Source organism: Simochromis diagramma, unplaced genomic scaffold (assembly GCF_900408965.1).
Source record: "Simochromis diagramma unplaced genomic scaffold, fSimDia1.1 OVJJ01000585.1, whole genome shotgun sequence".
NCBI lineage: Eukaryota > Metazoa > Chordata > Actinopteri > Cichliformes > Cichlidae > Simochromis > Simochromis diagramma.
Genome location: NW_024387398.1, coordinates 2,200,609 through 2,216,177, shown reverse-complemented (window position 1 = coordinate 2,216,177; position 15,569 = coordinate 2,200,609). Strand labels below are relative to the sequence as shown.

At 41.6% G+C, this 15,569-nt stretch overlaps 2 protein-coding genes across 3 annotated transcripts in view; one reads left to right on the top strand and one right to left on the bottom strand.

The window, feature by feature from the left end:
- Positions 1–263: 263 nt before the first annotated feature.
- Positions 264–8,606, top strand: nkx1.2lb (NK1 transcription factor related 2-like,b). Its single transcript, XM_040010290.1, has 3 exons — positions 264–563; positions 2,091–2,313; positions 6,264–8,606. The coding sequence occupies exons 1-3, from the start codon at positions 264–266 to the stop codon at positions 7,001–7,003; spliced, it is 1,263 nt and encodes a 420-aa protein (XP_039866224.1). The 3' UTR covers positions 7,004–8,606.
- A 2,522-nt stretch (positions 8,607–11,128) lies between these two features.
- LOC120720480 (UV-stimulated scaffold protein A-like) overlaps positions 11,129–15,569 on the bottom strand; it is a 36,592-nt gene continuing 32,151 nt past the window's right edge. For both annotated transcript variants that reach the window (XM_040010194.1, XM_040010196.1), the window contains exons 14-15: positions 12,383–12,560; positions 11,129–11,797 (exon numbers count right to left, since the gene is read on the bottom strand). In XM_040010194.1, the coding sequence (XP_039866128.1) occupies positions 11,704–11,797; positions 12,383–12,560 (272 nt within the window). In that variant the 3' untranslated portion in view covers positions 11,129–11,703. The remainder of the gene's footprint in view (positions 11,798–12,382; positions 12,561–15,569) is intronic.

Here is a 15,569-nt window from a genome sequence, read left to right as displayed (position 1 = left end):
AAGTTTAAAGTTTGACGGAAGCGAGAGTCCAGCTAAAGCTCGTATTCTGCCCAGACTGTCCGGATGCCAATGGAAAACTTTACCTGGGTGAACACACCGCTTGAGACAGAATGCTGACGGGACACATGAACCGGCCTGTGGCGTGAACTTGTTATTTGACATGAGTATCATCCAAGCTCTTTAAAACGACTTGGTGTTGATTTGTTTCTTTAAATTTTCAACTCTAACGGATTGTTATTATATGGGAAAGGGAGAGTAAAGTGATGAACCGGGACAGAGCGGATGGGGTCCAGACCGTGATAAGCCGGGAGAGAGCTGCGGCGGGGCCAGTGACGGACGCCGTGCCACCCGTCATGAGTCGGGACAGAGCGCTACCGGCGCCCAGCGGCGGGGACGGCGTCCAAACTGTGGTGAGCCCGGACAGCGGTGACTTGTTAGACGGAGCCGCCGCAGGGGAGAAGCGGCTCTTCTCCAGCGCGACCGCCGGCGGCAGAGATGCTCAGGCCACGGAGAACCACTCGGAAGCTCCACCGACGAATCCGGTGTTGGCCCCGCCACAGCAGGTAGGCTAATACACGAGCAAACTTTATGAAGCGCTACCGGAGCGGTGCGTGACGGTAGCAGCAGACAGTAACGGCAGACTCTCAGGTATAGACCAGCGGACAGGACACAACCGGGACACTGCAGCATAAATAAAGAAGCATCGAGACAGACAGATATTACATTACAGGAAAGAAGGATGGCACGAAAAGTAGCTGGGCGAGCAGAAAAGTAAGAATTCTTAGCACAGGGAGCAGCCGAAGCACCGAAAACGGAAGACGGTTTTTAAAATAAAATTATTTGGTTACTTGGTCCTGTTGTGTAACTGCTATGATTCTTTGTTTTTAAAATGTGGCCCGTGTTGTCAGGTTATGGGTCATATTATGGAGATGAGGCCTTTATTAAAATGCAGCTGGAGAGTGTGATCGGAAAGAGACAAAATAAAAAGTTCTAAATTAAAACCATTCAAATTCGCTCCCGTAAAGGACACCGACTTTTATTTTGTTATAATTATTATTGCTCTAATTAAAGCTATTCGATTTTTTTTTCGTTCGTTTCTGAACGAAATTAATTGAATTCAAAATAATTCAAAGTAGGCCTGTTTGTAAAGACGGGCGTTTCTCTATATTTTTTCCATAGACGCGAATTTTGTTTATTCTTAAATAAAACGTGATTGTGTTTATTCGCAGCTCTGATTGTGGCATTTTTCGATTAGACTATTCTTATCACCAGTTGTTAATACGCCCCTGGGTCTTTCTCCAGAGGCTCCCTGGGATTATTTAAAGAGAGAATTACAATATTAATGTAGGATTATTCATGTCGACATGCTCAAGACTGGCCTCATTAATAAATGGATGATCCTAATCAGGATGTAATGTAGGGAGGGGTGGAAACAGAGTCACTGCACCACCTTTTATCTGTCTTTTACACTTGGCTACCTTTTTGGCTCCACATAAATTATGATATAAAAAGTCTGAACATTTCTACATCACACTGTAAACCTTATGCCCACATGCAGGTTCAAACAATCTGGTAAAGCAGTATTTTACCTTAAGTGTAAGCCTTCCCCTGAACTCACATATTTTCCAACCAATTACGTGTGGAAATGTAAAACTGAAGTTTTAGAAATCTATAGACTGCACTACTTAAAATGGGATTGATTCGTTTTTCTTCTGATAGCCTATTGACCGCTACACAGCCTGCGCAGGAAATGCAGCTGATCTGTGTTCATGTTTGCTTTATGAACACACTTTACCGTCTGTTTTATTGGATGTGATGTGTGCTACCAACACCTAACACTGGGATTTGTCTTTGACTTTAACACTGCTTACTACTAATAGTAATAATAGTAATAATAAAAATAATAATATTTAAAGTGATCATTATTAATATTACAATTAAATATATAGCAGTTAAAATGCGTGGCAAAACGTAATTGTGGGGGGGACAAGAAAAAAAACCAAGTTCAAATAACTTCAGCTATACGGGATAAAAGGCGATGATATCTTGTTTTTTAACTAAATAAATCATTCCCATTTGTTACTCTCCAGGGCCCCATCGGGCACCGGACAACTTCTTTCTCCGTGCTGGACATCCTGGACCCCAACAAGTTCACGAGCAACCGGCGACACCAGCTGCAACAACAGCACGTGAGCCACCGCGGCGAGCTCGAGCAGAGCGTGTACGGAGCGGAGAACCGGAGAGGAGGAGCCGGGGAGCGCGAGCCCAGCCTCGAGGCCAGCAAGGGCTACGGTGCAGACGAATACCAGAGCAGTAAGTCTCCGTGGACTTCAAACCAAGTCCATTATCGAATCATTTATTTTTAATTTCCTTTAATTTCCCGCCATTGCGTCAGTGACGTCTTTTCCTTCGGGCAGCTGAATTCAGTCGAACTGCTCCTGTTACTGTTCAGAGTCCCGTTTCCTTAGAAACCACTCTGAATGATTCTGTAACATCCTTTAACGTTTTCAGAAATTTGACCTGTTTTTTTATATGATTAAAATAGGTGTGCGCGAGCGTGCGTGCTCGCGCGTTTGTAGTTAGTAATTAGGTTGTTTATTTTCTGTGTCATTCAAATCATATTTATTCTTACCCGTGAATTAACTGATTTATTCATGTATAGTTAAACATACCAACATTAGCCTGAGTGAAACCTAACCAATGTAACCGTTTTACATGGACCCCAAATTCGAATATAGAGCTTTTCCATTTCTACTTTAATATAGCCCGTTTACGCTATTTATCAATAATACATGTGTTGTGAACACCGCTAGGCTTTTCCGACGGAAGAAAAATGATCCGGAAGAAGGCCTTTCTAATTGTGATCATATTTTAAGGGCACTGCATTGTTCTGTGTGGTTTCACTGTGACCTAAGGATTCTGGTTTTAATTACCCACCAGTTGTTGTTGGGCTTTTGCTTCGTCCGTATCACGGAAATATTTTCTCACTAAACCCTGATGTCACACAGAAATCTGTGTTCCAGGCCACTTATTCGGTGAAGTCTTGTGATGATGTAAGAGATGAGAAAACTACCGAGTACGGACCATTAAAACATGGAAGAATGGGGAGAACGAGCTCTCTGGTTTTAAGTTTAAAACAGCATCTGTTTTTATCTAGAATTAAAAGGAGCAAAAAAGTTAATTGGCTGCAGTTCCTGTGTGTGATCGGTATTATTGGACAGGTGTGCACTAAGTTCATGGACCCCACGTAAACGCAGTAGCTCCAATCAGCTCCATCTCCTCGATTTCATATTATTATACACCAGTATTGGACGTTTTCCTCCTTTTTTTCCTCTTTTCTTTGTTTTTTCCGTCACATTTTTATTTTCCTTATTTATTTATTTTTTTAAATCTCTCATTTGTTTTAATTAAATTTTCCGTACATTTTACAGATTTCAAATCAACAAAATTCTGACTTTATTTTTCAGAAGCAGACACAAGCATATACCCTACATCATAAATAATTATAACTTCGTGATATAGTCGAGCTGGGTTAAAAACAAAAGCTCAAAAGAAAAGAAAAAGAAAGAAATCAGTAAAATCATAACAGGAACGCATGCACTGCTGTTGTAGTTACTATTATTCTGTTTTATTATACTGACTGCCAAAAAGTATCCCAGCACAGTGAAACTAGCGAAATAAATATCACGTACAGACTATAATAAATATAGTTGTAACATAAAATAAGGCTTTATTTTTAACGACTGTAAAATCAGGCCTTTTTAAAAATAAAAATTTAAATTAGAATCAGTATATGATTAAATGGCTGGCGTGTTTTTGCAATAACAAACCAAATTATTATTAATTTCTGTTTATTAGAAAATGGACAAGAAACCATCTCACCAAGCATCATGGTTCCTTTATTCTTAATTATTTTATTAATATAATAATAATAATATTATTATTATTACATATGAGAAAAATGAAAAAGTGGACATTTTATGAGTAAATTACATGTAAAACATAATCTTATTGAGCTATCTTTTCTGCACACCTGTAAACCTGCTTGTTTTTTAAATTTCTCTCAGGTTCTTCTGTCTACATCATCACAGCTAAACTAACCCTTCTGTGTTAGGTTTCATACATATTTTGTCTCTGATTTAATCTGTAAAACTACACAGTCTTACTCCAGATGATCTAACACATGCTCAGTCATTTTTCAGTGGAAATCATGCAGGTGGATTTGTCACTGGTTAATAAATGCTTTTATTTTCTCACTTTTTTGGGGGGGGGCGGTTATAACAATATAATGTCTTACATTATACATTTAAAAAAATATATAATTTAGTATTATTCAAGGTGCAGTTTACTTTTTCTTGCCATTTAAAACTGTTGATGTTGTCGATATTAAGGACAAAAGGAACAGCATAATTGGGACATAAATATTCAAACTAATAACGTGAAAAAAGCACACACAGTATCTCTCTAACATTAGCAATACGAGCATTTGCAGGGCAGCACATGTGTGCTGTACATGTTGAGGTGGACTGTGCTCGGTGTTTTCATGACATGTACGTGCACAATGCACAAACTGTATGAAAGCATAGCGTGAACGTCCAGATCGTTTTTGTCCCTAACGTATAATTGCACTACTGAGTGCAGAGTAACCTGGCATTTCGTATTCCACATGCAAATGCTTAATTTTTCAGTATGACTCCAACAGCAGCCTCTAAATGTTTGGATGATACCAACTCAGAAAGAGTTACAGTTTCATTAAAGACTAAAGCACCATGTGCTCCTCTGAAGGGCTGACGTAAAAGCAGTCGATTTGCAGCTAAAATATTTAATTGGACATTTAAGAGGTCCAACAATGTCTATTAATGTTTTTCTGCAGATCTGTGGTACCTTAAAATCCACCATAATCCAATGCTCCATTGTTATTTTAGCACACTATTAGTATTCAAACACAATTTCTTTTGCCTGATAATCATCTAGTATATTTTACAGTGCACAGTAATGTACGGTGATCAGTTTATGGTCATTTCATACCTTTTCGTTTCGTCTGAAGATACTGTTTTCAGAACCTTCTTGATCTAATTGCCTTCTTATTTCTGTTGATTTTATCGTTTTATTTCCAAATATTGCCCTCACTCATTTAGCCACAAATGAAGTAAGACACCACAGACTTATGATGCAGTAATCGTGTGATGAGTAAACTCCAGAAAGTGGAGCACATAGCAAAAAATGATGATGGATACCGGATGACACAGTGATTAATACTAATGGAGAGTTGGCAGCTCAGTATCAGCAGCTCATTCTTGCCCTCTGGCTCTTTAGCACTTTACTCAGGTTAGGCTCATGGCTACTCTGTCTTTGGAAACTTGAGGTGTTTATTCATTCAAGATATTTTTAAATTCAACTGCAAGTTTCTGAAGGAAGCATACAGTGGCCATAATTGGGACCGCAGTTCAACACTCACTGATTATGCTGGGAAGAGACTGTTTTTCCATATAGCAGATAATTAAGCTAATTACAATCCTCAGCTACATTTTTAGATTAATTGGCCTACAGTGGCAACGGTAATTATGAGGAGATAGGGGTAAATAGATGGGCCAGTAAAATTAGTACTTAGAAGACCACTGTTTGCTTTATGGCCAGCATTGTTTCTTCTAGCTCTAACCATTTCATGATCCATACTACCAATTTATTACTGCAACCAAGAAGCTGAACCTTAAAGTATTTATTTGAAGCCAAACCTTCTTTGCAATGAAGATGCTTAAGGGTACCTAAATTTACACCCTTTGAAAAAAATGTTTCTGATTGTAACTGATGAAATAAGACTTCAGTTTGATATTACAGAAAAGATCAATTAAAAAGCTCTAGTCATTTTATGAAGTCTCCATATTGTGAGCTAACTTGTTCATATGCATATTTGTCAGATGCTAATAATTTGAATTACACAATATTTTGGTATCTTTGTTTCTGGAGCTGTGACATTTGGTACCAAATCTCGTTTAACTGGCTTAACTTGCTAGCAGTGCAGGACCTTGGTTAAACCATGGGTTTTATTTAGCCTGCCTAAATATCTTAAGGTATTGGTAGTGATCCAGGTAGTGAACTACTTACGTAAGCCTAAACATGAGCTTGGTATGCCTTAATCTGAATAAACCACTTCATTAAGTTACTGTGGGTTGTAGAGGCAAACCACCTGTACAACCATATAGGATGGAGAACCTGTTGGATGTTACATGTGGCTGAACTCTTTGTTGTGTGCGTTCTTCTAGAGGAGGGCTTTATATACAGAAGTCCGGATGAGGAAGACTTCCACAGATCTGGGACCCCGGACTCAGAGGCTGCAGACGGGCCTTACAGCAGTGAGGAGAGCAGCTCGGCTCTTCCCAGTAATGGAGACAGAGAACTAGGCCAGCACAGCCACCAGGATCCCAGCAGAGACACAAAGACCCCTAACGGAGGCCCCACAAGCCAGATCAGCAGTCCCCAAACCAATGGGGGCCAAGGGGCCAAGCCCAAGAGGAAACGCTCTGGCTCAGACTCCAAGTCGGGGAAGCCCCGCAGAGCCCGGACTGCCTTCACCTACGAGCAACTGGTGGCGCTGGAGAACAAGTTCAAGTCCACACGCTACCTGTCAGTGTGTGAGCGCCTCAACCTGGCCCTGTCCCTCTCCCTCACTGAGACCCAAGTTAAGATCTGGTTCCAGAACCGGCGAACCAAATGGAAGAAGCAGAACCCTGGAGCCGACACCTCGGCCCCCACGGGAGGAGCAGGAGGCACGGGAGGCACAGGGGGAGGAGCGGGAGGAGGCTTGGGAAGCCTCAGCCCTCTGAGCCAATCCCCTCCAGTCAGTGGGCATCTGGCCATGCACACAGGCTATGCCGGCCACCATCACCCCCCTGCTGGGAGCCTTGTCCAGCTGCCTTTCCTCACCGCCAGCCACGTCCTGTCTCCCTTCATGCTGGGGACACAGAGTTATGCTGCACCTGCGTTCTACAGCACACACCTGTAGATACACTCTCACACCTCTAGATACACACAAACACACACAGAAACCCTGACTGAAATGTCCCAGTATGAACTGCAGCACAGCGTTCAGCTCCTCCCCCTTTTTTACTACCGTTTAAAGGCTTTAATTTTATTTTGATAGAATGTTAATATCTTGCAGAACTGTACATAAATCTATGTTCTAGCTCTGAATGCTGTTTTAAACACTGTAATAGACAAATAGTTGATCTCATTGTTTTCTTTTCTAAAGTCTGTAAAAATATTGAATCTTTATTTAAGACTTGAGAATGGCTTGATCTATTGTCAGTACCATGTAACTCCAGCTGTGATCGTTTTCATTTCTTTTATTTATTGAGGTGGTTAACAGTTTCCATAAAATCCTTGGATGTACTGAGTCCTCAGCTCAACATGGTATTGTCCTTTGATATTAAAATGATGACAATTAAACAGAAAAGTATCCCAGTAATTGTTTTTTTTAATAACAGTGAGCTGAAGCGTTGGGTGCTGCAGTGCCTCAGAGGTAAGTAACTTCCATGCAGGGTTTGGGTGTGAAGCTAATCCTGGGCCTGTTGGTTGGTTTGGATATCTGTGAGATTTCCTGTTTGTCAAAAACAAACCAATAAAAAATCCAAATGGGAACTGGAAAATATTTATGCGAGGAAGGGGTTTGCAAACAATACAAATCTCAAAAACGATAAAGATAATTACAGTGAAATGACTTTTCTGTCATAGAAATATGAGACGTGATGAATATAACGTCGATTACAATCTTTCGTTAATGTTTTGACAGACAGCACAATAGGCCAATGACAATAAGAATAGCACTGAGCCGAGCCAATCATGTGCCTGGAAAACAGACTGAGCCGCGTGATACGGATAAGTTGAAGTAGTGCGCACGGACCGCAGCAGGAGCCGCACAGCACGTGCAAAGTCCACTAAGTGTGCGCGAGATTTTTTTAATAAAAGGAGCAAGAAAATTGAACATTTTAACGAAAACTGGAGCGACAGTGTCACAATGTCACCATTTTTTTTTTGTCTCAAAAGACCAGAAAACCGTTGAAAAGAAGCGAGAGTGCAGTGAGAGTTTGCAGTTTTTGCTTCTCTGTCGGACTTTAAATACTGTGCTTGAAGCATGTGCCCAAAGAGCCAGTAACAGGAGCATCTGGAGCAAATCCCTGCTGAACAGAGTGTCGAGCGGCCTTTCTTTAAACATTTTATTATTCCAGATGATTTAGTTTCAGTTCAGCTGAGTGTATGTCAGTTTGTTTATGTTCTCCTTTATTTACATTTGAGCGCCTTTAATTTATAACAATATTTTTTTGAAATTTTATCTTGTAATGATGTCTACAATATTTATCCGGAAGTGACAAAAATGTTTTATTTGTCTGTTTTTGTAATACTTGAAGCTTTTGATTGGTCAGGATTAAATAGAGCTGTATCATGTTTCACAGGACATTTATGGTCTGACACAAAATGAAAAACATTTAATCAAAATGAATCTTTTATCTTCAGTTTAAAAAATAACAATAAAAAAAATAAATCCAACTTATTTTAGCTCACGAGCCTCAGGAGTGAAAGTCTTCACAGGACTCTGCAGTGTTGGCAAATCTAAGAACATATTTAAGAGGAAACGGCATCAAATCTAGTTGGTTTATCAGTCATCGTTAAGTGTAAGCATCTCTTTGAGTGGGATTCTTTTGTTTCGTGTTATTATCAGAGAAAAGCGCCAGTGTTAGTCTCTGTTGCTTAAAAGGGGAAAGTGCTGTGACAACCAGCCTGCTTTCAAAGTGTTTGTGCTGCTGTTAAATATGAAGAACATGATTCACACACTGCGTATAAAACACGGATCTATAGTCACCCTTACTGTAGGCATGTGTACATTTTTTTCCTCAAATGGCTATTTGCAAAATAGTTTTAGGCATTTCTGCATTGGATGTGTTTTTCAGCCCTCCGATCAAAATAGGAACAACAGATGAAGTAGAGTCTGCAGCATGATGTCAAGACATCGACAGGACGCTGACAGTCAACACAGAAGGAGGTCAGATATGCTCCAGAAAGACACGCCTCCCGGATATTAATGATAGAAAGCTTCTTAAAAAAAATAAGCAGCGGCCACCCTTCAGTAGTAGTATATTTTAATTTAACAAAAAGTGATATAGAGTAGTATTTTTTTAGTTTCACATGAACTTTGCATATTCATGCAGTGTCTGTCAGCTAGCATGCCTCCATCACTTTCTGCAGTTACTCCACTGCAAGAGGCCACACGTGTTTCAAAGGTGCGTTGATATAATCCCTGAATAATTTGTGCAGCGTGTCCGGGTGCAGCGCATATCACTTTGACTCCCATGCTGAGACCCACGGTTTACCAGCACAACATCGCATCCTGAACTTAAATTGCTTCATATAGAATACCAAGTTAGAAGACGGTACTCTGTGCACTCATCCAGTAGCTTAACATTCTACAGCCAATCATATGAAACTGCTTAGAGCAACTGAAGTTCTAGTTTGGTTAATAGTTTAACTTGAAAAAGCTGTGTTGAGGTTTGGGTTCAGATCTCAGCACAGCTTAAACAAAAGTGCTGATACACATTTGGCAGCACAATTAATGCTTGAAGCTATATTATCACAGTTTGTATTTTATGAGTTTTTCCCCACAAACTGGTATAAATGAAACAAGCCCAAAACAGATAATTAGTTTGTGTGGGCGTCGCGTGGGAGTGACTGACTTTTAGAGCTGCAGCTCCTTGTTTCAGCACACCTGTCAATCACGGCAGCCACACCCCTGATTTAAGCTTTCCAACTGTTAGAAGGAGGAGCCCGCTGTTATGCAGCAGGCTGTAAACATGTTCCGTAGTTTTTGCTGTAAACTGGACGTTTTAACATGACGGTCATTGAGGACTCACTAACTTTTTTAACCAGGATCAAGTGGCCACTAGAGGAGCTGCAGGTTTTAGCATTTCTTATTAATAATGGTAATAATAATAATAATAGTAATAATAATAACCAGCAATAAAATGATAGCTGATGTTTGGACAGGTGTGGATCCCAGAATCATTAGATTTGTTATGTCATCATTGCAAAAGTACCGACTGAATAACACGTTCTATGTGCCTGTTAGACAGTACAAAGGAAGAACCATGTTCTGCATAGACAAAATTGCCGCCTTTATGGATAATATAGAAGTCCAAGGGATTTAATGACGCTGAAACAGTCCGGAGTGAGGTGGCAGGACAGGCTAAGAAAGTCTGTGTGAGTGTTTCAGGAACAGCATGTCTGCTGGGGAGGAGTGCTGGTGGATCCTCGTGGCATCAGATCAAGGCAGCAGCAAGCAGTGAAGCCTGGAGAGGCAGAGCAAATCATGGATGAGCTGAGGCTTTAAGGTGTCCCATGGGAGGCCAGGACCAACCCTACAAAATCCACAATCAGAAGTCAGCGGAGTACAAGTTCCAACCATTCATCCATCCTCTCCTGCTTATCCAGTACAGGTTTAATGGGGGCTGCAGCCTATCCCCGCTGTCATAGGGCCAGAGGCAAACACAGAACACTCACACTTACAGCCTATTAAACTGACCCCATGTACGTCTTTGGACTGTGGGAGGAAGCCAGAGAGAACCCATACAGACATGAGGTTCTCCACACAGACACGCTGACGATGTGACCCCAGAACCTTCTAACTGTGACACAACAGTGCCAACAACGCCACGTTGCCCCTACCAGGCATCATTAGTTGTGCTATGAGAAATGTAGGATCTTGTGTTACTGAAGCTAAATTATTTAGTTTCAACCATTTTTGAAAAAACATTCTCTGTAAGACGTGTAATTTGATGGAAATGCATAACTGAGCTGTGAGCTCTTCATTAAGCGCAGAGAATCACAGATCACAGAGAAAAGATGCAAATCATTTCTCTTAAGCTGCAGGATGTCTGCTGTTCTCGTGATATGTCACTGCAATGTAAACCAAATATCACCTGTCTTTTCAATATAGTGTTGCAAATATATATTTATTTACTCCCCTTAGTTGCCACTTATTCCTAAAATAGCTTCACAGGAGAACTTTCCCACAGTCAGTGTTGTTGTGTTCAATGAGTCTCGTTTGAAAGGACAGCAAAAAGGCAAAAATGTAACAAGATGCAGGTTTACAATTTTATTCTCACTAAAACACATTTGAAACCTGTCAGTCGCACAAAACACCGACGTAATAAGAAAGCGTAAAAGTCAGCTGATCACTAGCTTTAGCAATCAGCTGTCACAGAAGTGATATCATATGAAACAACTTTCATGTCCTGTATCGAGCATCAGCTTTGAGGTAGAACACACAGAATCCTTTATCATCATATTTCCCAGCAATTATTGAAACACTTCTTCTTTCATTACAAAGAAACAACAACTCTGGACCCTTAACATTTCACCTTTATTGTACAAAACTGTGGATCATGTTTGGCGATTCAGTCTTCCAGCTTCCGCCTCCTTCACTGTTCCTACAGTCAGCCTCATAAGCTCAACTACAAATACAAAAAGTTCCAATTTGAAATGTGACAATGCATTCTTTAGCTCCTTTTTTCCCTGAATCTCTACAAGAGGTGGAGACATAAAAGAGACATATAAATAACAAACGATAAACGCAGGAGCGGTCCTGTAACGGGGGCTGAAAGGTTACTGAGAGCAACGCTCCACCCGCCTGACTTCAGTTAAAGGCACACGAGCTTAGTTGAGAGCATAGTTGAACTGGTTGGAGAACTTGTCGTGTTTTCTCTTGTCGGCCTTATTCATCACCTGAGCCACTCGTCTCAGGGAACTCCTGAAGGGAGGGAGAACAGAGCAGGGAGGAAATGAGAAGGATTGATGGGAAAAATCCAAAGAAACAACAACTTTAAGCCCAGGAGCTAAAACCCATTCTGCTCATCTCTAGCTCCATATTTCTACTCTTAGACTGTGATACTTGCCTCCACAGTTTAAAAAATAATGAATCATTAGTTATTTTATGGACTTGGTCTAGGCCTTGGACTAAGAGCACTTTGAGAATCAACTCGATGGTGCAAAAGTAGAATTTCATTTCTATCACAGTGTCATCTGTGGATTTGTTTTGTAGATTTGGTGAAAGAAAACAAATGATGTGTTTCTTGTGATATGATGCTAGTAAGTAAAGTGCCTAAAATACACTGATTAATTGGGTCTTAGCTAGCCTACCCATAGATGACAGTTTAGCAGTGAGGTGCCTTTTTGAGGCCTGTGTTCAGTGGCTAACTTTATTAACTCCATGTACGCCACACTGTTTTGTCTTTGACAAAGTTTCCATCTTTTAGTTAGTTGGTCGTTTCCAGTTTCACCAAGCACTTAGCTCCTACACAGAGAATCATCTAGAAGCTGAAGTTAGCATCCGTACTTGTTAAAGACTTTCTTCTCTAGTCTGCAGCGGGACGTGTTGCTGCTCTGCTTCAGGTCGCTGAGGTGGGGGTATTTCTTCTTCTTTCCTTTCCCTTTTTTACCGCCCAGCCGCTCAGAACCCAGGTCCTCTCCTGTTGCTGCCTCAATGTCTCGCATCAATTCTGCATCTCGCCAATCTGCAACAGAAAGACCAATGTTACTCTGCTCCTGGAGGACGTTTAGGATTCTCCCGCTCTTCATCTCACCTCATTCAGAGAGATGAAGAGGCGTGGCCCGGTACCTTTGTCTATATAATCCAGCAGTGCGGTGCAAAGATCTGCCAGGTGGAACAGAGAGAGAGCTGCTGCAACAGTGGGACAAGATCAGAGGTCCTGAGAAAACTATGAAAACTTTTTTCATTTCAGCTGAGATTTGTTCTGTGCAGCAACACCTGTGGCTTTGACAGCAGTGAGCGTCCTGTAGCAGCACGGCCACGGGATTAAAAGAAATACCCGATCACCATCGGACCACTTCACGTCAGCCTGGACTGACGTCCTGCCCCAGGATCCCTGCCAGGATTTACAAACAGGACTTTATGTTGTTTAATCCAATATGGCCATTAGGAAAATGTTCTCTGAGATCATAGACCAAGGCAGCTGAGGGGAATTTTCTCAGACTTCTACACACTATTAATGATTTAAAAGAATCCAGGTTTCACTTATTGTCCAGCTTTTCTATACAGCCTATGGACTAAGGTTAAGACTGGGACTGAAGCCTCAAACTGGACTGAAACAAACAAACAAACAAACAAACAAACAAACAAACAAACAAACAAACAAACATTTAAAAGTGTGGATATTAAACTTCTCTCTGCACGCGTACTTTGTGTGTTTCAGCCACAAAGGCCTGGTGCATGTGAGGTTACTCCCTGTATGAGCTGCTATGAAAGCCTAAAACTTGAACAAAAACCAATTTGACTGAGAAGTGTAATGAAGTAATTAGAAGTGATAATGTAAATGAGCTCACAGCGGCGGGCCTTACAGAGCACGGGTCGTAAACAGTGTGTCCTGCGGCTCATTCGGATGCAATTTTGGTGTTAATGAAAACTGTAACGTCATAATTCTGGCTGATAAAGTAAAAGCAGCAGTAATGCAGAGCAATGACGATCTAAACGAACAGACGTTTCTAGTTAATGATGTACTGCGAAGGAATTCCAGATAAACCTGCGGTAATGCAAAGTAATTACACGGTGATTGTGATGGGACTGAAGCCACACACTCCGTCAAAACACTGACCCCAGCTCAGAGCGAGCGTGTATGCAGGGTTATTAATCAGCTGCTCTGACCCGGGTCTGACTGGACCTTCAACTATCCCTCATCACGCTCTCACACACGCTGGAGCAGTAATTGAAAAGCAGCTGGTGTATTTAGGGGAATCATTACTGCTATAAGAGGAGCAGCTGCATTTACATTCGTGTGTGTTCAGAGCGTGTGTCACTTTGTTGTTGAAAGTTTCAGAGAAAATAAAAAGAGATGAAAGAAGAATCGAAAGAAAAGCACGAGAGGAGAAAAAAGACAGGCAAGCGAGAATAACAGTGGGAATTTAATCAGTGTTGCAGCAGGGCTCTTTTCTCCGTCAACACCTCTTAGTCCGTCCAGCTGGGGTCTCTGTGTGTGTGTGTGTGTGTGTTAGGGCAGGGGGCAGAGGTGTGTGTGCGCCTGGGGTCTTTGGTTGGTTCAAATGTAGCTCGGTTACGCATCACTTAACACAAGGAGCCTGCATATATGTGACAGAGTAGCACAGCATCCATTTCCCTCCTCCTGTCAATCACCTGAATGGACTTCTTATTTTTTGGTAAGAGAGTGTGTGTGTTCGTGTGTGTGTGTGTGTGTGTGTGTGTGTGTGTGTGTGTTTGTGTGTGCGCGTGTGGGTCTGAGTCAGACGCATAACGCAACATACAATTCTTATTATAAGACAAGAGCAGAGCTAAAAAAAAAAAAGTAACACAGTCATGAGAAAAAGGACATTTTCACAGACCTCTGTGTCTCTGTGCAGGTAAAAATCAAAGCACACCCCATTGGTCAGTAAATTGTAGAACCACCTTCAGCAGCATTACCTTGAAATATCTGTCTTCTGTGTGACTTTACCTGCCTCTGTTCTGAGCTCTGCGCCAACAGAACTTGTGCCCCGCCCACAGTTCTCTATGTTATCCAGGTGATGTTGTAAGAGAGAAGCCTGCACCTTGAATGTGAGAAACTAAAAAAACATTTGAGGTCAAGGAAGGAAGCTGGGAGAGGTGCAGCTTCCCACACCGTTTCCATGGCAACGATGACTGTTGTTTTGTTTGTCCCATGAATGCTGGAAGATCTGGATTTTGGCAGATGTATTCTACTTTTTCTTGTGTCCCTTTTTATTCATTCGTTTATTTTTAAAGGGTCACCACTCCTGAGTGCGCCTCTGCAGGCTCCCGCCTTTCACCTCAGACATTATTTAACTTTCTAGTTGGGGTGGCTGTAGCTCAGGCGGTACAGCAGGCCATCTACTGATCGGAAGGTTAGTGGTTCGATTCCTGGCTCTTCCAGTTTATCCTTAGGCAATATACTAACCCCAAGTTGCGCTTCGATGGATGAATGTTCGTGAGGAAGCACTGAAAACGTAGAAGAAAAGTGACTGAGTGAATGTGTTGTATAGAGTGCTTTGAGTACTCTGGGAGAGAAGAAAAGCACAACATAAGAGTCAGACTTCCTCCTTATTTCTTGCCTAGAGGTGGAGGCTCCTCTAAAGACACATCGCCACCTCCGCTTTCACCGCTTCACCTGGAGAGAAACATGTTTCCTTGGATTGAAAAACGGGGGCAGGGCAGTATGCAGATCGTACAAGGCTGTTGTTTCCGAACGAGTCCGACTTGCTAATAAGAACAAAATAGGCTGGTACGCACTTTTCATAAACGTTGCGTGGGAACCAACTTTCTGCGCAGAATAAAAATGATTCCATACAAATATTAGTGAATGAAGCTCGTCTTGTGTGGCTGTCTTCTGGTGACCCTTCCAAACCCTGGCTGTTAGTTCCTCTACTGTCATAAACTCGAACATCTGACATTCTGAGTCGTGCAGAGACTAAGATGTAACTGGCTTTTTTTGTTTTGTTTCTCTGAGCATGGGAGCATCCCAGCATATTCACCCTGCGCAGGGCGAATATGCTGGGAT

Coding starts and splice junctions, on each gene's coding strand:
- nkx1.2lb (XM_040010290.1), top strand. CDS start 264: ATGAACCGGGACAGAGCGGATGGGGTCCAGACCGTGATAAGCCGGGAG. Junction 564..2,090: donor TGTTGGCCCCGCCACAGCAG/GTAGGCTAATAC, acceptor GTTACTCTCCAG/GGCCCCATCGGGCACCGGAC. Junction 2,314..6,263: donor TGCAGACGAATACCAGAGCA/GTAAGTCTCCGT, acceptor GCGTTCTTCTAG/AGGAGGGCTTTATATACAGA.